This window comes from Adiantum capillus-veneris, chromosome 6 (genome assembly GCF_014529385.1).
Source record: "Adiantum capillus-veneris isolate H3 chromosome 6, ASM1452938v2, whole genome shotgun sequence".
NCBI classification, from domain to species: Eukaryota; Viridiplantae; Streptophyta; class Polypodiopsida; order Polypodiales; family Pteridaceae; genus Adiantum; species Adiantum capillus-veneris.
In genome coordinates this window covers 106,771,008-106,794,336 of record NC_140936.1, presented here as the reverse complement: position 1 = coordinate 106,794,336, position 23,329 = coordinate 106,771,008, and the positions used below count along the sequence as shown (strand labels likewise).

At 43.6% G+C, this 23,329-nt stretch overlaps 1 protein-coding gene across 2 annotated transcripts in view; it reads left to right on the top strand.

The window, feature by feature from the left end:
* The window catches only part of URH2 (uridine-ribohydrolase 2), a 52,288-nt gene that overhangs the window by 14,918 nt on the left and 14,041 nt on the right, over positions 1–23,329 (top strand). For both annotated transcript variants that reach the window (XM_086514612.1, XM_086514611.1), the window contains exons 2-5: positions 18,409–18,524; positions 18,694–18,753; positions 19,229–19,414; positions 19,531–19,635. In XM_086514612.1, coding sequence (XP_086370738.1) covers positions 18,409–18,524; positions 18,694–18,753; positions 19,229–19,414; positions 19,531–19,635 — 467 coding nt within the window. The remainder of the gene's footprint in view (positions 1–18,408; positions 18,525–18,693; positions 18,754–19,228; positions 19,415–19,530; positions 19,636–23,329) is intronic.

Genomic DNA, 23,329 nt, shown 5'->3' with positions numbered 1-23,329 from the left:
TCTCTCTCTCTCTCTTGCTAAAATCTCTCTCTTGCTAAAATAAAGCAAAGATGCTCTCTCTCTCTCTCTCTCTCTCTCTCTCTCTCTCTCTCTCTCTCTCTCTCTAACATAAAGCAAAGAGACTTTTTTTTTCTCTCTCCCATCAATTGCGTAGAAAAAGAAGTTCCAAAAAGCTACCAAAAACTGCCAAAAATTCCGCTGCGCTTTGCGGGCTGCCACGTCAGCAAGTGTACGGAAATTCTGCATTTCACAGGCTGCCACGTGTCATTTTTGCAGTTAGGGTTAGGGTTTCCAGCAGCGGGTAGCCACGTCATCACTTTGTGACATACCCCCCTCTTGAAAGCATTGTAATCGCCCTCGATTACGCCTGCAAAACAGACAGAGACCATAAACCATCTTAGCAGATACTGATTGTTAGTACCTACTTACTAGGAAAACACATCTAGCACATATACCAATCAACAGTCACATCACAGGACATCACTAGACATCACAGGACATCATAGGACATCACATGACATTCAACATTCATTTGGATCTTAGACCATGATTTATCGGCAATGTAGCTAGCAATCGCATCTAGATCCAGTCGGGACCTCATAGACGTCCAATTGACTAACCCCTATTGCAACCATGTCTATTCGAGATCAATTAGACCAAAATGCTGCAGTCATTTCGTCTATCAGTTCCTGCACTTGAAAACAAGTCAAGAACAAATCAATTTCATATTTAGGAATTCCATTTCATAAAGTCATACAACAGAATACTGTCAGCTCTCAAGCTCAAAGAGACATCAGTGACTCTAGTATTCTAAAAATCAAGGTATCTGTTGACAAAGGAGCGGAGTATCTCCCCTCTTGTGCATCCCACTGCACCAGATCTCCGTCCAAGCTGAATTCTGGGCTCCATTTGGAAATAGACTATTCTAAACCAAAAGCTTCGAGGTAAAGTTTCACAATCCGAGGAGTATCTACTAGGTCCTCCTCCTCCATCCACTTTGCATCCAATGCAGGTTAGTTCTTGAATTTAACCAAGAACCGCCTTCACACTTTACCCTTATTCTTTGTGTCCTTATGTGCCAAAATCTGTTCAGGAACAAGGATCTTCTCGTTTTCCTCCACTTCCGGTTGCTCATCGGGCTCCCCATCTTCAGGCACATCACCTTTGAAAGGTTTCAAGAGACTCACATGAAATGCATTGTGAATCCTCCAAGTGTCAGGCAGTTTCAGTCGGAAGGAGACATCATTGATCTTTTCAGAGATCTAGAAAGGTCCATAGTATCTTACACTAAGCTTTGGAAAAAGCCTCTCCTTTTCCTTTTTCTTTCTCAGGCGTGCCTTCTTAAAACGTAAGAGCACCCAATCATCCTCCTTCAAATTCAAATCGCGACGATGGTGATTCGTTGCCTTTTTCTGTTGTTCTTGAGATTTCTGCAAAGCCTCGTGGACCTTGCCAAAAGCCGTGTCTAAGTCACGCGTATACTCATCCGCTTCAAAAATCTTATCTTTCGTGCTTAGGAAGGGTGGAACCTTCGTAGCACCTTCAACAATCTCAAATGGCGCCTTCCCCGTCGAAGAGTGTATCATGTTATTGTAGGCAAATTCCACCAAAGGTAGATATTTTTCCCATTGAGTCTTCTGATCTGAGATGTAAGACTTCAATAAATCTAAAACCATTGAATTGGCAATCTCAGATTGCCCGTCAGTCTGCGGGTGGAAAGATGACGAGAACTGCAACCGTGTGCCAATGTTCTCCCAAATTGCCTTCCAAAACAAACTCGTAAATCTGGGGTCCCTGTTGGAGACAATCGTCTCAGGCATGCCGTGTAATCTGAAAATTTGGGCCACAAACAGTCTCGCTAAGTGATCGAGCTTGACTGTTTTCTTCACTTGAATGAAATGAGCCTGCTTGCTAAATCTGTCAATAACAGTCCAGATACCATCGAGACCACTCTGTGTTCTCGGGAGATCAAAAATGAAATCCATTGCAATATTTTCCCAGGGGCGGGTGGGTATGGGCAAAGACTGTAACAATCCCTGTGCTTTATGCCTGTCAAACTTAATCTTTTTGCATACCAAGCAACTGCACACAAACTCTTCCACATCCTTCTTGAGTCTCGGCCAAAACAAGTATCTCTCTACCCCTTTCATGGTGGTAGCAATGCCGTGGTGACCCGTAAAAGGTGGACAGTGGCATTCAGTCATAACCTTTTCCCTCAACGACTGTGTAACGGACAACATGGTTTTCCTCATCAAGTAGCTATCCCGAATGGAATATCCCACTACACTCTCCCCATCCCGTATCCGTGTGAACGTATGCAAAATCTGGATCTGTGGCATACTGGTCGACCATATCCTGGAAGCTCCTATGATGTATTGCCGAAATAGCCAGAACCAACTGCTTCCAAGACAAAGCATCTACCACCAAATTCTTCTGTCCCTGAACATGGACAATCTGGAAGTGAAACTGTGACAAGATGTTCGCCCACCGCATCTGCTTTTCCGATTGCTGCGTCTGTGACAAGAAGTAGCTCAAACTCTGATGGTCTGTAAAGACAGTAAAATCCGCTCCGAGTACGTAGTGCCGCCACTGAGTAAGAGCATGGATAACTGCCAAAAGCTCTTTCTCCTAAATCTGTGCCGTCAATTCCGGCCTTGAGAACAATCGGCTCTCGTAAGCAATGACATGGCCCTCTTGCATTAAGACCGCACCTAGACTACGACCACAAGCATCACAATATACTTCAAATGACTTCTGCAAGTCCTGCAAAGTCAAAACTGGTCCCGTAGTCAATTTCTCTTTCAAAGTATGAAAGGGAGTCACCTCTGTGGATCCCCACGAGAAAGGGACTCCTTTCTGTTTCAAGATATGCAAAGGGGAAGCACCTCTGCAAACTTTTGAATGAACCGCCTGTAGTAAGAACACAGTGCCAAGAAGCTTCTAACTTCATGGACATTCTTCAAATCGGGCCAATCACGGATAGTTTCTATCTTGGCCAGATCCATTTGCACTCGTGTTGCTGACACAATGTGTCCCAAAAAGTGTATCTGTGGTAGGAAAAAATTCACTTTTCTTTGCATTAATCACTAACTTGTGATCTCGTAATGCCTAAAAGACCTGAAGCAGATGATCTCTATGTTCTGCCTCATTCTTGGAGAAAACAATGATATCGTCAAAGAAAGTGCCAAATAGCCTGTACTCTTGAAAAATCCTATTCATCATCCGGTTAAATGTCGCAGGAGCACTGGTTAAGCCAAAAGGCATCACCAAAAACTCAAATAACCCAAAAGTCGTCCGAAAGGCTATCTTGTAGGCATCTTCTGGCGCTATTTTGATATGATGATATCCACTCTTCAAACCAATCTTGCTAAAACATGAGGATCCCTGTAATCTGTCGAGTATATCATCGATCCTAGGAATTGGAAATTTGTTCTTGATGGTGATTTTGTTAGAGAGCTCTATAATGATTGCACATTCTCCAAGATCAGTCTTTCTTCAAAACCAACAACACTGGAGAGCCATACGGTGAAGGACTAGGCTGGACAAGACAATTTTCTAAAAGGTCTTTCATTTGGTTCAAAATCTCTTCGTTCTGTGCTCGGCTCACACGGTAAGGTGGCCGTTTCGGTGGCGTGCTTCCAGGAATTAGATCAATGGTATGATCTTCAGGACGAGCAGATGGTAACTCGTCTGGCAGGCCCTCTAAGAAGCAATCGGCATGAGAGTGGAGAAAATCTTAGCGTTCTTTATCAAGTTCAGACATATTTGTCCTATCCTCATCATTTAACTCTTTCATAAAGATCGAGTAAACAAACAGACTAGATTTCATTAATTTAGAAATGGCCGAAGCCGATACAATAGGGATAGACTCGCCCTTCAGTTTAATGTCAAGTACAATGGTTCTGCCCTTCTTTGTAGTCAATGTCACTTTCCTCGCCCGATAGTGGACCACGGCGTTGTTCTTGTGGTACCAGGGAATTCCCAAGAGAACATCACAACCTTCCAAAGGCATTATGTAACAGTCCTTATGCCCCAAATACCCCTGACAATGCAACCGAACTTTGCCAATGACAGGGGTGTAATGGTTAAGTCCTTGCCGAGTGCCGCTAGAACTGCCTTCGCAAGTGGTCCCATCCGATCGGGAGTGATCTCGAGCCGCGCCGCCAATTCCGGTGAAATGAAGCTGGCCTTGGCTCCTCCATCAAAGAAGATCAGGGCCTCTTGGTCTTTCACTTTGCCCCAAGCTCGGCAAAGTTCTGTACTCTCGTCCATCATGTTGAAATCGGTACCCACACAATCTGGAACCAGTCCTGTTTTCATCTTGCCTTTTCTTCCACATTCCTCAGCTGCTCTCGAACTCTCAGGCCTTTCGTCATCCTTGTCATTCTGTTCTTTCTGTGCCTTTTTAGGGCACTTCGCGGAGATATGTCCTATTCCTTGCATCCAAAGCACTTCCCCTCCCTGAAGAAGCGAGCCCACTCTTGATGAGTAAGCTTGGGTCGCGCATCTTTCTTTTCTAGGTCGCTCTTTCTCTTTCTACTTTCATTTGTCGAAGTCTGTTCAGCTCTTTGTGTCATGATCTCATCGGTGGGATAAGTCAGACTGCCAGAGTGGATGGCAAAACCCCGTTTTGCATGACTCATCAACTTCTTTCCAAGCAGTGATCTCGTATCTCTGTAGGTAGACCCAAGGTAAACCGCTCAACTGTTCCTTGAACGAGATCTTCTTAAATGAAGAGGCTGGTAGAAAAGAGCTCCAGAATCTCTCGCAATAAGTGTCTACTGTATCTTTCTTGGTCATCCGAAGATGGTTCCAAGCAGTTCGTATATCACGTTCATACTCTCGAGTCAACCAAGAAGAAAGAAAAAGCCTCTTGAATTTCAGCCATTTAACTGGCGCAGTCTTGCTTAATAGAAGCGTGGACCACCAAGTTCGAGCATTCCCCTTAAAGTAAGAGGCAGCTCTCCGAATCTTAGAGTGCTCTGAGTAACGTCCTCCCGTGAAAGCGATGTCAAACTGCTGTACAAAAGACAAAGCCTTTGAAGCATCTCTATATCCCGAAAAAGTGTCAAATTTAATTGACAGTCCACCTTTAAACTCTTGGACTTTCTTGCTTTTGTCTTCCAGAAAGTCATACTGGTTGGCTTTGTAAAAATTCTTCTTCTTTGCATAAAAGTTGCTGTCATCACAGTGTGAACTTTCTAGAAACGAGTCCACTGTAGAACTGTCACTCTCGGGGTGAGATTTAGACTTCTTTGCCTTTTTCTTGCCCTTTTCGACGTTGTTTCTTGCTTCGCTTTTTGCTTTTTTGGTCTTCTTCGCTCGAATCAGATGAGCTAGAAGAACTGTCATAAGAAGAAGAAGAAGAAGAACTGGGTACTCCTTCAAAGCGAACACGCTTCTTCTGTTTCTTTGCCTTTTGAAATGTCGACTGACGACCCAAATAACTCGGGAAGTCGGTGCCTTTCTTCTGCTTTTTGCCGTGCTTTTTAGCTTTGTTCTGCGCGTCAAAAGGCTGAGCAATTCATGCATCAACCACCTCTTCTAATTCCTTCTCTGTATATTTCTTGTGAGCAGAAGGTTTCTTGAGAGCGGGTTTTGGGGGTGGTGTTGTGGTTTTCTGCCACTGCGCATACACTTCCTGGAAAGAAGTCTCGCTCATATATTTTGCAAATTTTGGGTCCTTCGGAAAATTGAGCATCATCTTTGTTGCATCACCGATCAATTGACAACGCTCCATCTCTTGACGCTCCGCCTGAGAAGGCCGAGGCAGGCCATACTCCTTGCCGGAATCTTCGTTGTGATCCCTTCCCGCATCTCCGGATGCAAAGGGAGTCGACTGATCCTTGCCTGAAGCAATAGGTGCCGCGGAAAAAAATCTGGGATCGGATTTCCCGTAGAAGAGAAATCGGCCGTGCTCTAATACCACTGTAACAGACTTGGACACTCCAAGTCAAGAATCAACCGCGACAACACCAAATAACCACTTCAAAACAGTTCACAGTTCACAATTCACAATTTGATTCGACACTAGCCCGGTGGAGTTCCGTGCTTAGAGATATTGGCCCCAAAGACTGGCGCCCCTTTCGGTATTTCTTTTTGTACTAATCTGAGTTCAAAGTACAAGAGTGCGGGCAGGTCCTCACACTCACTCTGCGTCCAGATGCTCTGAGTTGTGAGAGGCCAACCCGCGTATTTAAAGGTTACAAGGGATGCCAAAAGCAGAGCCCCAAAAGCTGAAAATCAAAAGCTCAAAAGCTTTGTAAAAATAAAGCAGGAATCTCTCTCTCTCTCTCTCTCTCTCTCTCTCTCTCTCTCTCGCTAAAATAAAGCAAAGAGGCTTTCTCTCTCTTTCTCTCTCTCTCTCTCTCTCTCGCTAAAATAAAGCAAAGAGACTTTTTTTTTCTCTCTCCCATCAATTGCGTAGAAAAAGCAGTTCCAAAACGCTGCCAAAAAGTGCTGAAAATTCCGCCACGTTTTGCGGGCTGCCACGTCAGCAAGTGTACGGAAATTCTGCATTTGACGGGCTGCCACGTGTCATTTTTGTAGTTAGGGTTAGGGTTTTTGCAATTAGGGTTTCCAGCAGCGGGTAGCCACGTCATCACTTTGTGACAGCATTTGACAAAGAGCCTTGCTGAATATTGGAACGCCGATCTTGAGAAAAATCACGTCCTTTACCACGATCAAGTGGAGGAACATTTGAAGAAGATCTGCTTTGAGATTGTCGATCTTGAGAATATAACCTTCAAGTTGAATAAGGCTCCGTTGCTTGCCGTCTGAACTGAGATTGTTGCTGTTGACTATGGCTATAGCTTTCTCTGCGACCGCGTTGTGATCGCCAAGACGCTCCACATATGCAATTGCAGCATCCAAGGTGGTAGGGTTGTATTTGTGTACATCGTCCTTCGGGGTTGGTTCAAGCCCGTCAATGGAATTGTAGTTTATCAGAGGGGCTGAGATTCTCTATCTCCAGAGTTTCTCTGAAACTCTATGATATACGTGGCCAAGGAACCTATTTGGCTCAAGCGGCGAAGAGAGGACCGGGCATGAAAATCTGCATTGGCAGGTTCGAACGCCTTGCGAATAGCACGCTGGAATTTATCCCAAGAAGGTGTGTGTTTATCATCAGCAACCCGTCGTTGCCACCAAAGAAATGTTGTGTCCTTGAGCAGAGAACTAGCAAGTGCAACTTTTTTACTCTCGATCAAATTTGTGTTTGATAAGTAAACCTCCATTTTGAACAGCCATTGGTCCAGTACGCGCTTGTCACGGCGACCATTATAAGGCTCACACAGTTTAACATCCAGTTTCTTCTTTTGTGCAGCATTAAAATTTTTATAAAGTAATTGAAGTTCGCGATTGTCTACCTCATCTGTTGGATCTGGTGCTTTGCGTTCGTCCATTGAAGCTTCGGAAGGTGTTCTGAGAAGTTGTAGGACGACTCCGAGAAGTGTTTTGCGTCTGCATGTGATCCAATCGAGTGTGAAGTATGCGAGGCTTGTGGAAAGTGTGGCCATCTGCTCCTTGATAAGAGTAAGGGCATCCTTTGATTGACCTTCTCCATCGTGTGATGTCGGCATGGTTGTTTCTCAAAGAGAATAATGAAGAGAATAGGAACTGGACCAGGTACGGGAGTAGAATCTGTTTCTTGAATAGGTTATGGGACTGGTTCAGGTTCTGGGGTAGGGGAGTCGAGAATTATGATAATCTCCAGCTCAGGCTCGGGCTCTCGAGTGTTTGGAATGACAATGACCTCCCGTGCAGGGAGAGAATTCTCCAGTAGTTCTTCTTTGGGAGCTTCGTCTATATACACGATATACGGAACAGACACGTCCAAGAATTCGTGATTTGCCATCGCACACGCAAGATGGTGCTTGTTGAGGGGCTAGCGCTGGAGGAATGGGTAGGAGCAGCGTGCGTGAGGAAAGAACGTTGGCTGCTTTGTTTTCGTAAGTTATAATATTAGGGGTTGACCGGCCACTTAATTCATAAAAGCGTTTTAATTGAATTCTGTAGCGCTGGTGGCTGTTTACGTAAAAAAAGACCAGAAAAGCGTTCTCCAGCGATTCAGCCAGCGAGGAGTTCTTCTACGAAGGGGTGTGTGAAACTTTCAGCAAAGCAGCGATTTCAGCATGCAGCGTTTCAGCCAGCACCTCAACGATTCAGCCCAGCATGCGCAGAAAGGCTGCGCTAGGGGTCATGTGTAAGGTGCAACAGAAGTGAATGTTGAACTTTGCTCAAGATGAGTGCTCCGAACTGTGCTCAAGGGTTCCTTTTACTTACGGAAGGGAGAGCCTTCCGTTCCTTTAGTGAGAGAGTGCAATGGACACAAACAAAGTGGTGAACACTGTGAATGAAGGTGCTAAGAGTGAGAGATAGAGAGAGAAGAGAATACTACACTAGAATGTTGTCAAACCCTCCTCCGAAGGCCCCACTCTCTATGGCGAGAGTGGTCTACTATTGATTGCACAAATCTGTACAATGCTTTGGACTTGCCGACGATGTCGATGACGATGAGGACGACGAGATGGGCTAAAATCTGAAAACGCTAATGGCTGAAATCTGCAAATCTTTATCTGCTGAATTCTGACTCTATGTCGGTGATGATGTCGATGACGACGATGCAACGACGACGTGCTGAAAACGCAGATGCTGAATTCTGCGTTTTCCGGGCTGAATCTGCAAATTGCGCTGGATTTGACCATGCGGCGAGGATCTGCTGCGGGAAGGTGAGATCTGCGAGGTTCGGACTTCTTCTGCGGTAACTGACTGCTGATAACTGAAAACGCTGGTCCTTCTTGAGGTTTTGTTGCGATAGATCTGCAAAACATTGAATGTCCAACTGCTCCAAAAACGCTAGGGCTGAATTTTGTTGTCACTGTGGATTCTGCTAACGCTAGGGCTGATCTGCTGTGGGAATTTGCTAACGCTAGAGATGACCTGCTGCTTCTTGTTGTCACAAGGCTGATCTGCTGTGCAAAAACTCCAGGGACTGATCTTGTCCAAAAACGCTAGGCCTTGCCAGAGCGAAAATGCTAGGTTTGCTGATGGAGTGAGTCTTGCTGAGAAGTTGCGTGTTGAGCAAGGGTGCTCCTGTTGCCTCTTCTGTCAGAAATTGCTAGCTCTAGTTTGCTTATATATTATCTTAGCAAAATTTCCCTACCTAGTTCCCAACAACTTAAAAATAATAAGTGAAAAATGTCAAAAATAGGGAAAATAGATTTATGCACTCTAAAAATGCTCCTGATGGGTTCTAACTGTTATCTGATGGTCGTGCTGTGTGCAACCAGAGGATATGCATCTAATCTAAGTGTCTGGACATGCACGGTCTGCGAACAGACTCACAAAAGTGCCAGATCACGTCCTATTCTAACTGAACTGAATCCATATCATGAAGTAGCTTGTCCACGGACACATAGGGTTGGATGTGTCACGTGAAATCCCCTCCTTTTCAAAGTGAGGTATTGGTACCAAATTGTATGGCGTCGAGGGAGATTGCCAACAGATTCTGGAATCTTGGAAAGGACTCTTCGTCGGCCCACTCTGATGCATGGGTCATGGGATACTTGAACTTCATAAAGGTTTGCAACGCTTGCTTCTTTGGGCCGCGCCGAAAGCGACACAAAGTCATCTGTGGTTCCTTCAATGCTTCAACTTCATCTAGAGTCATGCGTCTTCCTTCTTCAAGAATCTCCGAGGATGAAAACCACTTCCAACACAAACACATAAACATACCCATTCCATGTTAAGTGACTGGAAAAATTATAGTCTTCTTCAAAGACTGTGCATGCAATGTAGATGAACAAAGTGACGGAGTGCCAAACTGTCGCAAACAATGGGGTCGAATCTCGACTTTCTGATCTAAATCTATCAACTGTGGCAAAACACAATGGAAATGCCTATACTTGATGCTCAATCCTTCTTGTGCTCTTTCGGAAATTGTGTCATGCCAAGGAAGAGACATGGAATGTAAATTCGTTGAATGCAAATATTTCATCTTTTCATGAATCATCCGCATACATCTGTATTCATTCATGAGTGAATCGTGCTCATCGTACAATATGGCATGCCTATGAAAAGGGATCACATAAGGACGCTGACTAAAATACAAGAAACAATCACGAATAAAACACTCGAACAATGAGTGCTGACTAATCATGCGAACACATAGTACTTCCTGTGGGGGTTCTTTGGACCTAGGCTCGAGAGCCAAGATCGGTTCTTCGTGATTGATCGAATCTGCAATGAGGTTAGCTTCACTAGAAAAAGTATCAACTAACACATCATCCTTGTGAGCAATCACATTATCTTTATCTTTCAAATCATCATGCTTGTGAGAAATCACATCTTGATCATGCAAATCATCATGCTCGTGAGAAATCACATCTTGATCATCATGCAAATCCTGTGTGTCATGCTTTGGAAAAGAAGACGGAGCCTGAGAGAGTCTCCGTCTCTTGAATCTCTTGCATCTGTGCCTGCACATGAGAAAAGAGTTGCGCAACAACTCTTGCATGTGTCGGTCTTTCATTGCTTGTCTTGCTTTGTTCTCGCAATCAAATTTTGCTCCTCTTTTGTCGCATTCACGTGCTATGGCTGCCATTCTTTCTTCCTACTTACGATCAATTTCTGCTTTTTTTTGCTTTGCGTTCTAACTTCCTTGCTTCGCGTTCTAACTTGCTGTCCATAAACATCTGCTCCAACTCCTCCATAGGAGTTAGTGCAATCCTTGGCGTAGATGGGGAAGGGTTGGAAAAACTTTCTGGTGAGGATAACTCTTCTTTGCCACTCCCATGCTCACCACCTCCAAGCGAAGTATCCATTCTGCTTCGAGTGATGAGCACTGATGACCATCCACTGAAGTCTTGGGTTCCTAAGTTCACGAGGAACTTGGGTTCTTAGGTTCTTGAGGTTCTTGAGTCCTTGAGGTTCTTGAGGTTCTTCTTTCGCTTGCAATCTTTGTTAGAGAAGGATATATGCAAAGGGGAAGCAACCCCTGCAAACTTTCGAATGAACCGCCTGTAGTACGAACACAGTCCCAAGAAGCTTCGAACTTCATGGACATTCTTCAAATCGGGCCAATCAAGGATAGTCTCTATCTTGGCCGGATCCATTTGCACTCCTGCTGTTGAGACAATATGTTCCAAAAAGTGTATCTCTGGTAGGAAAAATTCACTTTTCTTTGCATTAATCGCTAACTTGTGATGTCGTAATGCCTGAAAGACCTGAAGCAGATGATCTTTGTGTTCTGCCTCATTCTTGAAGAAAACAATGATATTGTCAAAGAAAGTGCCAACAAATAGCTTGTACTCTCGAAAAATCCTGTCCATCATCTGGTTAAATGTCGCAAGAGCATTGGTTTAAGTCAAACGGCATCACCAAAAACTCAAATAACCCAAAAGTCCTCCGAAAAGCTATCTTGTAGACGTCTCCCGGCACAATTCTGATCTGATGATATCCACTCTTCAAATCAATCCTACTAAAGCACGAGGATCCCTGTAATCTGTCGAGTATATCATCGATCCTAGGAATTGGAAATCTGTTCTTGATGGTGATTTTGTTGAGAGCTCTATAATCGATGCACATTCTCCAAGATCAGTCTTTCTTCAAAACCAACAACATTGGAGAGCAATACGGTGAAGTTCTAGGCCGGACAAGATCCTTTTCCAAGAGGTCTTTCACTTGGTTCATAATCTCTTCATTCTGTGCTCGGCTCACACGGTAAGGTGGACCGTTCGGTGGTGTGCTTCCAAGTATCAGATCAATGGTATGATCCTCAGGCCCTCTAAAAAGCAATCGGTATGAGTGTGGAGAAAAATCTTGGCGTTCTTTTATTCAGGTCAAAACATATTCAACCTTTATCCATCGTTCAGTTCTCTCCCAAAAGAATGAGTAAAGAAAGTGAAGTTCATCAAGTACAATCTCTGAGCCCTTCATTTGTCAAAGTCGCTTTCTCGGCCCGGTAGTCAACCATCTTACGGAACCAAGGAATTTCGAGTAGAACGTCACTCGCATGCCCTGAACACCCCTGTCATTGCAAACGAAGTTTGCCAATGCTTGGTGTAATGGCAACATCCCGTCCGGGTGCCAGTCGAAGTACCTCTGCTTGTGGCCTCAGCCTGTCGGGCGTAGTTCCAAATCGAGCCGCCAATTCCAAGTGAAAAGAAGTTGGCCTTGGCTCCTCCAAAAGAGCTTCCCGATCCTTCACTTTGCCCCAAAAGCGACAAAGTTTGTACTTTCATTCATTTGATTTGGTTCAGGTCCCACGCCATGTGGTACCAGTTCTGCTTTTTATCTGCCTTTTCTGCCACGTCTCTTAGCTGCTTTAGAACTTTCTTTCCTTTCTTCATCTTGTTCATTCGGTGCCTTGCTAGGGTACTTCGCGGAGATATGTCCATGTTCCCCGCATCCAAAGCACTTCCCCTCCCTGATGAAGCAAGCTCTCTCCTCAGGATTAAGCTTGGGTTGTGCATCCTTTTCTGAGTTGCTTTTTCTCTTTCTACTTTCATTCGCTGAAGTCTGTTCGGCTCGTTGTGTCATGACCTCCTTGGTGGGCTAGGTCAAACTGCCAGAGTGAATGACAAAACCCCGCTTCGCATGACTCATCAACTCCTGAATAGAAGCTGACTTCTGTTCCAAGCAGTGATCTCGGATGTCTGTAGGTAGACCCAGGGTAAACCGCTCAATCTATTCTCTGAACGAGATCTTCTTGAATGAAGAGGCGGGTAGAAAAGAGCTCCAGAATCTCCCAGAGTAAGCATCCACTGTATCTCTCTTCGTCATCTGACGATGGTTCCAAGCAACTCGTATATCCCGTTCATACTCTTGCGTCAGCCAAGAAGAAATAAAAAGCTTCTTAAATTTCAGCCATTTAACTGGCGCAGTCTTGTTTAAAAGAAGCGTGGACCACCAAGTTCGAGCATTCCCCTTAAAATAAGAGGCAGCTCTCCGAATCTTGGAGTGCTCTGAATAGCGTCCTCCCGCGAAAGCGATGTCAAACTGTTGTATAAAAGACAAAGCCTTCGAAGCATCTTTATATCTTGAGAAAGTGTCAAATTTGATTGATTGTCCACCTTCCTTAAACTCTCGGACTTTCTTGCTTTTATCTTCCAGAAAGTCATACTGGTTGGCTTTATAAAAATTCTTCTTGTTCGCTTAAAAGTTGCCATCATCAGAGTCTGAACTATCTGTAGACGAGTCCTCTGTAGAACTGTCACTCGCTGGGCGAGATTTAGACTTCTTTGCCTTTTTCCTTCCCTTTCCGAAGCGTTGTTTCTTGCTTCGCTTTTTGCCTTTTTTATCTTCTTTGCTCGAATCTGAAGAGCTAGAAGAACTGTCAGAAGAAGAAGAAGAAGAAGAAGAAGAAGAGCTGGGTACTCCTTCAAATCAAACACACTTCTTCTGTTTCTTTGCCTTATCAAATATCGACTGACGACCCAAATATCCAGGGATGTCGGTGCCTTTCTTTTGCTTTTTGCCGTTCTTTTTGGCTTTGTTTTGCGCGTCAAAAAGCTGAGCAATCCGTGCATCAACCACCTCTTCTAATTCCTTCTCTGAATATTGCTTGTGAGCAGAAGGTTTCTTGAGAGCGGGTTTCGGTGGTGGTTTTGTGGTATTCTGCCACTGCTTGTGCACTTCCGGAAAAGAAGTCTCGCTCATATATTTTGCCAATTTCAGGACCCTTCGCAAAACTGAGCATCATCTTTGTTGCATCGCTGATCAATTGACGACGCTTCCATCTCTCGTTGCTCCGCCTGAGTAGGCCGAGGCGGGCCATACTCTGTGCCGGAATCTTCGTTGTGATCCGTGCCCGCATCTCCGGATGCAAAGGGAGTCGATTGATCCTTGCGTGAAGCCATAGGTGCCACGGAAAAAAATTTGGGGATCCGATTTCCCGTAGAAGAGAAATCGGCCGTGCTCTGATACCACTGTAACAGACTTGGACACTCCAAGTCAAGAATCAATCACGACAGCACCAAATAACCACTTCAAAACAATTCACAGTTCACAATAGATTTGCACTGGCCGGGCGGAGTTCCGTGCCTAGAGATATTGGCCCCAAAGACTGGCACCCCTTTCGGTATTTTTTTATGTATTAATCAGTGTTCAAAGTACAAGAGTGGTTTGGTTCTCACTCTCAGACTCTACGTCCAGATGCTCTACAGAGTGGGAGCCCAAACCACTTATTTAAAGTTTACAAGGGATGCCAAAAGCAGAGCCCCAAAAGCTTCAAATCAAAAGCCTAAAAATAAAAGCAAAGGCTCTTTAACTCACAAGCTCTCTTGAGCTTTTAAAAATAAAGCAAAAGGGATTCTCTCTCTCTCTCTCTCTCTCTCTCTCTCTCTCTCTCTCTCTCTCTCTCTCTCTCTCTCTCTCTGTGTGTGTGTGTGTGTGTGATAATTACGTTGAGAAAAAGCATCAGCTGGATTTTCGTAAATCACGCCGCAAAAAGCAGGATTCTGTCGTACGGTGCCATGTGTCATGTCAGCGCTTTTTTCGGGACCTACCCTGCTGTCATTAGGGTTAGGGTTAGGGTTTTTGCAATTTTAGGGTTTCTAGCAGATTTTAGGGTTTGCAGGTTTTAGGGTTAGGATTTCCAGAAATTAGGGTTTCAGCAGTTAGTGTTTCTGGCAGAAATTAGGGTTAGGGTTTCTGCTCTTGGGCAACCACATCATCACTCTGTGACATTTGCTCTTTTCCGCGGGCGTACCCCTTGGTGGCCTTGCGCTCACACCAAGGTTGCTTTTTCCCACCTCACGTTGATTGGCCGGCCGCTAAGTGCACAGTCCGCTCTCAATGAGTGAAAAGAGTCGCAAGAGGTTTCCTGTCACTCTTCAATGGGTTACGTGCGACCGCAAAGCAAAAAAAATTATGTGGTTCTTGTGGTTCTTTCCTTGAGTGATATAGAACACTGCCAAAGCTCTGATACCAATGTAAGGTGCAGCGGAAGTGAATGTTGAACTTTGCTCAAGATGAGTGCTCCGAACTGTGCTCAAGGGTTCCTTTTACTTACGGAAGGGAGAGCCTTCCGTTCCTTTAGTGAGAGAGTGCAATGCACACAAACAAAGCGGTGAACACTGTGAATGAAGGTGCTGAGAGTGAGAGATAGAGAGAGAAGAGAATACGACACCAGAATGTTGTCAAACCCTCCTCCGAAGGCCCCACTCTCTATGGCGAGAGCGGTCTACTATTGATTGCACAAATCTCTACAATGCTTTGGACTTGCCGACGATGAGGACGACGACGAGACGGGCTGAAATCTGAAAACGCTAATGGCTGAAATCTGCAAATCTTTATCTGCTGAATTCTTACTCTATGTCGGAGATGATGTCGATGACAACGATGCAACGACGACGCACTGAAAACGCAGATGTCGAAATCTGCTTTTTCCGGGCCGAATCTGCAAACTGTGTTGGATCTTTCGTGCGGCGAGGATCGGCTGCGGGAAGGTGAGATCTGCGAGGTTCGGACTTCTTCTGCGGTAACTGACTGCTGATAACTGAAAACGCTGGTCCTTCTTGAGGTTTTGTCGCGATAGATCTGCAAAACGTTGAATGTCCTACTGCTCCAAAAACGCTAGGGCTGAATTCTGTTGTCGTTGTGGATTTTGCTAACGCTAGGGCTGATCTGCTGTGGGAATCTGCTAACGCTAGAGATGATCTGCTACTTCTTGTTGTTGCCGGGCTGATCTGCTGTGCAAAAACGCCAGGGGCTGATCTTGTCCAAAAACGCTAGGTTTGCTGATGGAGCAGGTCTTGCTGAGAAGCTGCCTGTTGAGCAAGGGTGCTCTTGCTGCCTCTTCTGCCAGAAAGTGCTAGCTCTAGTTTGCTTATATATTATCTTAGCAAAATTGCCCTACCTAGTTCCCAACAAAAGTCACTAAGGATAATAAGTTAAAAATGTCAAAAATAGGGAAAATAGGTCTATGCACTATAAAAATGCTATTGATGGGTTTTGACTATTATCTGATTGTCATGCTGTGTGCAACCAGAGGATATGCATCTAATCTACGTGTTTGGACATGCACGGTCTGCGAACAGACTCACAAAGTGCCAGATCACTTCCTATTCTAACTGAACTGAACCCATATCATGAAGTAGCTTGTTCACTGACACACAGGGTTGGATGTGTCACGTGACATCATGTCTCTTGGGGAAGGGTGCGAGTGTGGAAGCTGCTTGCTGTGTGTCCTTTCGCATGAAGGGGTGTGAGGGCGGGCTCGAAGGGTTACCACCCAAGGGATTGGGAATGCCCAAAGTCACCAGCAAGAAATTATCCGAAATTCACCGGTATGCCCACACATAGCTATATTGTTGTCCTTTTATATCTATAATTGGAACAACAATAGAAAAATTCAAGTACCTCATATGCTCGAATGCATGTGTGTACCACACCTTTCTTCTGCTTCCATACAACTCTGGGAGGGGGGGGGAGAGGGTAGCGGCGAGAGTGAGAGGCTCACAATCTTCGGGTCTCGAGAAAAAAATTTGCTATGATACCACTGTGAGGATTAGTGGTGCTAATCCTATAATTAAGACTTAAAACTTCATACTTAAGATCAAACTAAGACTCAAGAGACTGAATGTGTGTTTGATTACTTGAATGAATGCTTGAAAATTGAGTACAATAGGCTCCTTATATAGGACACGGAGAGAGACAAATGAAAAGACACGTCTCATGGCGAAGAGACATGACTTCGGACGTAAAGACACATCCTTTCGGCGAAGAGCTGCAGCCATTGGGCGAAGAGTCGCAACCGTAGAGTGAAAAGGTGTGACCAGTCGTCGAAGGAGTGTGGCTTTTGGCGAAGAGGCATGTCTCTTGAGTGAAGGGTCATGACCATCCAAAGTCAACAGCGTAGGGATCCTCCTTGGCATGGCACTTCGCATATCTGCAACTAGGAGTGGATGTAATACTGTAACATAGTCACAACACCCAGTCATGATATATCATATGTCACAAATACATAAATCACCGCAAATACAAAAAAAGTGGTCCATAATCATAATCTACTAGGAACAACACCAACATGCTCAAGGCTCAAGCATCTGAGTCATGAGAATCATCCCCTTCCTCGTCCTCCAGCTTCTCTTGATTGTCCTCACTAGATGCAGAGGTCTACAGGACCTTCCCATACAACATCACCATCTACCACCCATTTTAGGGGTCCCCAAAAATCGAAGGGAAGAAACTTCGTTTTTGCCAGTCCATTTCTTCTAGAAATTGCCGCTCCGTTTCTTGCGACTATGGAGGTGACATGTCACAAGCGTAGAGAACAAGGGCATATTTGGAGGAATTGCCTGAAGCAGTCGGCTCGAGATTCGGAGTTCAGTGAGGCGGCTACTGTTGCACCTCTTTTGGCTTTCACACACTTGGTTTACCTACCATCATCTTCACTAGGCACTCATAAAGACTTGCAGATGGTAACACTCTTATTAGATTTCTTTCTCAACACCAGGCTCAGGCGGTTTCTCCTACTTCCTTGCCAGAGCCTAGAGGACCTATCAAGTGACCAGTCTTTGGAGGTGGTGTGGCAGACGAGTCAAAGGTTGTTCATCCTTGTGATACTCGGTCATGGGACACATGTTTATTGGCTTCTGGCTTTGTGAGCTGGACTTTGGAGCAGGTTGGCTCGACTAGTTCTCAAAAGGAGTGCGGCTAATGTGCTCAGGCAAAATGTGTCAGCCTTGACATGTTTCCTTTCGAGATCTGGAGTTTTGGTGTGAAACGTTTCACCCCGCTCAACTTTGGGAGGCATAATATAAAATCAAGGGGCATTGAAGTCCACGTGTCATGTGGGTGCTTCAACCCCACTTGAAAAGTTTCAGGAGTTTCAAGGTTTCATCCTTGCCGAAACATGTTTCAACCTTCATGCAACCATGCTACTGAGACCTTCAGCAAATGTCAGGAGGGAAGAGTTCTCTTAGAGAGGATAATATGTTTTACAAAATTAGCATAGTTGTCATGAGTATTTCTAATTTTGGTGGAAGTCACTATAGTTTGTGATAAGCTTTGTCATGTTTGGTGGCCGAACTATAGGAAGCATGGCTACCCTTGCTTCCAAGTAGGTTACATATTTATAAAGCGAAAACAGTTTAAAATGGTCTCGAAAACTTGAAGCTTTGATGGTCATTTATAAACTTGAAACATTGCTGGAAATGTAGGCTTCCTTGTTCTGAAGCTTGGAGGGTTTAGATGCTGACCATTCTTCATCCACCAAAGATATACATCCGCTCTGTATTAGTACAACTAGATATTTTCCATTCTGATTCTAAGAATGCGGATGTCATTTACATTGTTGAGATTTGTTTTCACTGTAGACTTTGCTAGTATTATTGGTGGCTGAGAGGTCCACTTACCTTCAAGATCCAGACAATTGAACTGGTTTCCTTTTTTGTGGCTTGCTAGATGATGCAATGGCAATCTTAATGGCATTTCATTCCCCTGAAGTTGAGATTATTGGACTCACTACTATTTTTGGTAATGTTCCAACAAGTTTGGCAACGCATAATGCTTTACATCTGGTATGCTAAAAATTGTCACTTGTCCATTTATGCTGAAAAATGATTCATAAAAGCACATGCTCTTGACAACACTAGGCAGGGTAGCTAAATTGATGGAAACTTCAAAAGAAATTTTATTTTCTAGGTGTACATGATATTAGGTTGTCTGACTTCAATCAACGTTTTCCAGCTTGAAGTGATCGGAAGAGAGGATGTTCCTGTTGCTCAGGGCTGCACTATGTCCTTGAAGGTATGAAAACAGTAGCCTACGTGTAGTATTGTAGTTGCATGTTCAATTTGATGTTACCTGAATCTTATATTCTGGCATTGATAGTTATTACACAAAAGCTTTGGTTTGCATTGTGCAAAAAGGGATTATGGCAGCACGTCTTTCAGGTGGTCATAAAACGTCGATTTTTTTCATATGATATACAGCCATGGATGGTATGGCTGTTGCCTTCAGATGGTAGTGTGTATAGGAAGAGTGAATGGCTCTTTCACAGAGGTTTTGTGAGGTTTCTCTAAATTTCACAGATCGTGCACATTTCTACCACGCCTTTAATGCAGCAAAAATGGCTTGATCATGACCTCCCTACCATCTCATGCTTGGCATTGTCCTTGAGCTGTTTTGAGTGGATTTAATCCTTTAAAAACATCAAACAAGTTTAAACTAAGTAGGAAGTGGGTGTTTATAAGCTAAGGGTATGCTCCTTTTGCTGATGTAGAATGTTCCAAAAGTGCGGATAGCTGATTTTGTACATGGGAAAGATGGCCTTGGGAATACAAATCCGTCTCCGCCTAAGAGGAAAGCACTAGATTTAAGTGCAAAAGAGTTTCTTTTAAAGATGATAAATACTTTTCCAGGAGAAGTGACAGTGGTTGCTTTAGGTCCTCTTACAAATATTGCAATGGTATGGCAATTCTTCTTTGCATATTTGAGTTAATTGAACAATAATGTGGCTTGAAGATTTCCCCCCCCCTTTTTTTTTGGAAAATAATTAAGCTTGATTTTGTATGAAATGTTCAGGCTATCAGGGCAGATCCAATGTTTGCAAAAAATGTAAAGCAAATTGTGGTTTTGGGTGGTGCTTTCTTTGTTAATGGTAATGTCAATCCAGCCTCTGAAGCAAATGTAAGTACTATTTTCTATCTTGAGCTTAACGGGATGAATAGCACTCTTGTTTGCATTTTCACCATAAAAAAGTTTTGGTTAGCCACAACAGCAGACCGCTTGAGTTGCTATACGAGCTTGAACATAGTAAATTCACAATTTAAATGCCACCAGATTCCTAAGTGATATCTTCGGCAACAAAGTGGCTTAGAATAACATTTTTAGGATGGAATTGGACATGGCTTAAGGCCACTTTTAAAGCTTCACAAACTCTATGTTGAATAATGATGCCTTAGTGCCAAGTCCAGGGCCTCATCTTCCCGGTAAGGTATGTACATAACTACGACCGTGGCAGTTGTTTCACTCATATGACACTATGTACATTGTAGCATTTGGTCCCACATCAAAAAGCATAAAGAGTGAGGTGACCATTTAAATTCACATTGTCATAGCTGTTGTCCAAGCTATGCATGATAAAGGTGATAATCTTATTCTTCCTATTTGGACAAGCAGCGAAGTTGAGGTCACATATTGTCAAGTTTGGATCTTTGTACTTCTTTGGCTATTTTTAGCCTCTTCTTTGTAGGTTTGTAGTAGTATTCATTTCTAATATTTAGCTTACATTAGGTCTTAAGGATTTGTTCCTTTAGAAGTTGTCGTGTGGAGACTGATTTCTAGGATTAAGTCTTTGAGATGTCGTATCCTTTTTTGTTTAAAGTTGAGTACTTGTTTCAAGTTTTAGCCGAGTAAGCGGCTTCAACTTATTTTGCGTATACCTTTTCTAAAAATTCTTTTCAAGTAAATAATGGTTTGTTTTATCTAATTTTGTTTAGTAGCAATCAAAGCGTTTTTTTTTCTGCCTTTTGTCTCTTGCTTTTGTAGTTTTGCGAGTGTTGTATCCCCTCTTATAATTCATGAGTTCAGACTATTCTGAACATATGAAGGTATATTTAAATTCACATTGTAAACGTGCCGCAACATGACACCGCAACATGCGTCATTTAGAGGTTTCTAATTACAACATCCACATGAATACTCCCCCCCAAGATCCAGACTCGAGCCATGAGTTGTTTTGATCTTTCAATCACAGTTTTCCGTTGAATACTCCTCATCACAGACCAATGTCCGAACCATGAGTTATTCGTAGTTCACAATACAATTGAAAACAACATCAAAACGAGAGATCAAACAATCTCAATCGGCACCAAGACAAGTTCAAAACAAATAAATTCTATTTCAAACAATCCTACCAACAGTATTTGCAAACAAAGTTCAAAAGTGTCTAAATACAAATTAAACTAAAAATCATTGTGGGTTCGTCTTGGTCAGTCGAACTCGAAGTATGATTGACTTGTCATTCTGCACCAAATTGATGGTTCGGATTTGGATTTGAATGGTAGCATCGTTCTTGTTGTGTCACCTCATGCCCAAAAGTGCATCGCAATTCCCTAACCTCATGATGGATTGACGAAATTCTCAGTGGCTTTGGTAGAGCTTGAACCTTGGCCCTTGAAAGCTTGTGTGCATTGTGAAGGTAAGGGGTGGGGGGAGGGGCATTTAATAAGGGGAGGTTGTAACAAACTTGGACACCCCAAGTCAAGATTCTAGCGCAACACAACAAAGATTCACTTCAAAACAGTACACAAAGGCGACACGGCCCGGCGTAGTTCCGTGCCCAGAGGTATTGGCCCCAAAGACTGGCGCCCCTTTAGGTATTTCTTGTTATATTAATCTATGTTCAAAGTACAAGAGACTCTCAAACTCTACGTCCAGATGCTCGAAGTAATGAGGCCCAACCCAGTTATTTATTGATACAAGGGATGCCCAAAAGCAAAGCCCCAAAATCTTTTAACTCAAAAGCAAAGTTCCCAAAAGCTGTAGTGCTAAAAACAACCAGTGTAGTTTGCGGAATTCCGTACTGTCAGGCCACATCAGCAATCAGCGCTTTTTGCGGTAGTCCGTACGCTGCCAACGTAAATCACAGCCGTCTGTACAATAGCCACGTCAACAAAATCTTACGCTTTATTTTTTAAGCCTAGTGCCCCTTTTTGGCCCCTCGGCAGTTGTCCATAAGTTGGAACAACTTTATAATCATGCCACGTCATCAGTTTGTGACATACCCCTCTCTTGAAAGAATTGTAATTACCCTCGATTACGCCTGCAAAACAGACAAAGGCCATTAGTAGACACTGATTGTTAGTACCGATGCACTAGACACAACACATCTAGCACTTGTACAAATCGACAGTCACATCACTGGACATCACTTGACATCACAGGACATCACGTGACAAATCACATTCAAATTCATTCCAAATCTTAGACCATGATTAATCGGCAACGTATTTAGTAATCGCATCTAGATCCAATTGGGACCTCACAGATGCCCGATTAACTAATCCTTATTGCAATCATGTCTATAGAGATATATGAGACCGAAATGTTGCAGTCATTTTATCTTTCAGTTCCTGCACTCAAACAAGTCAAATACAAATCAATCATTTTCATTTTTGGGAATTCCAGTTCATAAAGTTAATCAACAAAATACTGTTAGCCCATCAGTATCCCTGAAACCCAAAGGGACATCAATGACTCTATATCAAAATTGAGGTAATCTGTTGACAAAGGAGCGGAGTGACTCCCCTCTTGTGCAAGCCCACTGCACTAGATTCACCCATGCTGAAATCGAGGTTCTATCAGAGTAGAGCTAAACCGAATGCTTCAAGGTAAAGTTCCAAAATCTGAGGAGTATTTGCTAGGTCCTCCTCCTCCATCCACTTCGCATCCAATGCAGGATAGTTCTTGAATTTAACCAAGAACCTCCTTATCGCTTTACCTTTAATCTTTCTATCCTTGTGTGCCAATATCTATTTTGGAACGAGTATCTCCTCCCTTTCCTCCACTTCAGGTTGCTCATCTGGCTCCCCATCATTGGGCACATCGCTTTTAAAAGGCTTCAAGAGACCCACATGAAAAGCATTGTGAATCTTCCAAGTATCGGGCAGCTTCAGTCTAAAGGAGACATCATTTATCTTTTCTTTTATCTGGAAAGTATCTCATGCTAAGCTTTGGAAAAAGCGGCTCCTTTCCCTTTTTCTTTCTTAGGCTTCTCAAAATGTAAAAGCACCCAATCGTCTCCCCTTAATTTCAAATCGCGACGGTGTCGATCTGCTGCCTTCTTGTGTCTTTCCTGAGATTTCGTTAAAGCCTCCCGGACCTTTGCAAAAGCAGTGTCCAAGTCCCTCGTGTACTGGTTGGCTTCAAAAATCTTATCTTTCGTGCTAAGAAAGGGTGGAACCTTCGTAGCACCTTCAATAATCTCAAATGGCGCCTTCCTCGTCGAAGTGTGGATCGTGTTATTGTAGGCAAATTCCACCAAGGGCAAATTTTTTTCCCATTCAGTCTTTTGATTAGAAATGTAAGACTTCAATAAATCCAGCACTGCAATCTCAGATTGCCCATCTATCTCTGCGGGTGGAAAGATGACGAGAACTGCAACCGTGTGCCAATGTTCTCCCAAATAGCCTTCCAAAACAAACTCGTGAATCAGGGATCTCTGTCGGAGACTATTGTCTCAGGCATGCTATGTAATCTGAAAATTTGTGAAATGAACAGTCTCGCTAAATGATCCGGCTTGACTGTTTTCTTCATTGGAATGCAGTAAGCTTGCTTGCTAAATCTGTCGATGACAATCCAAATGCCATCATGCCCACTC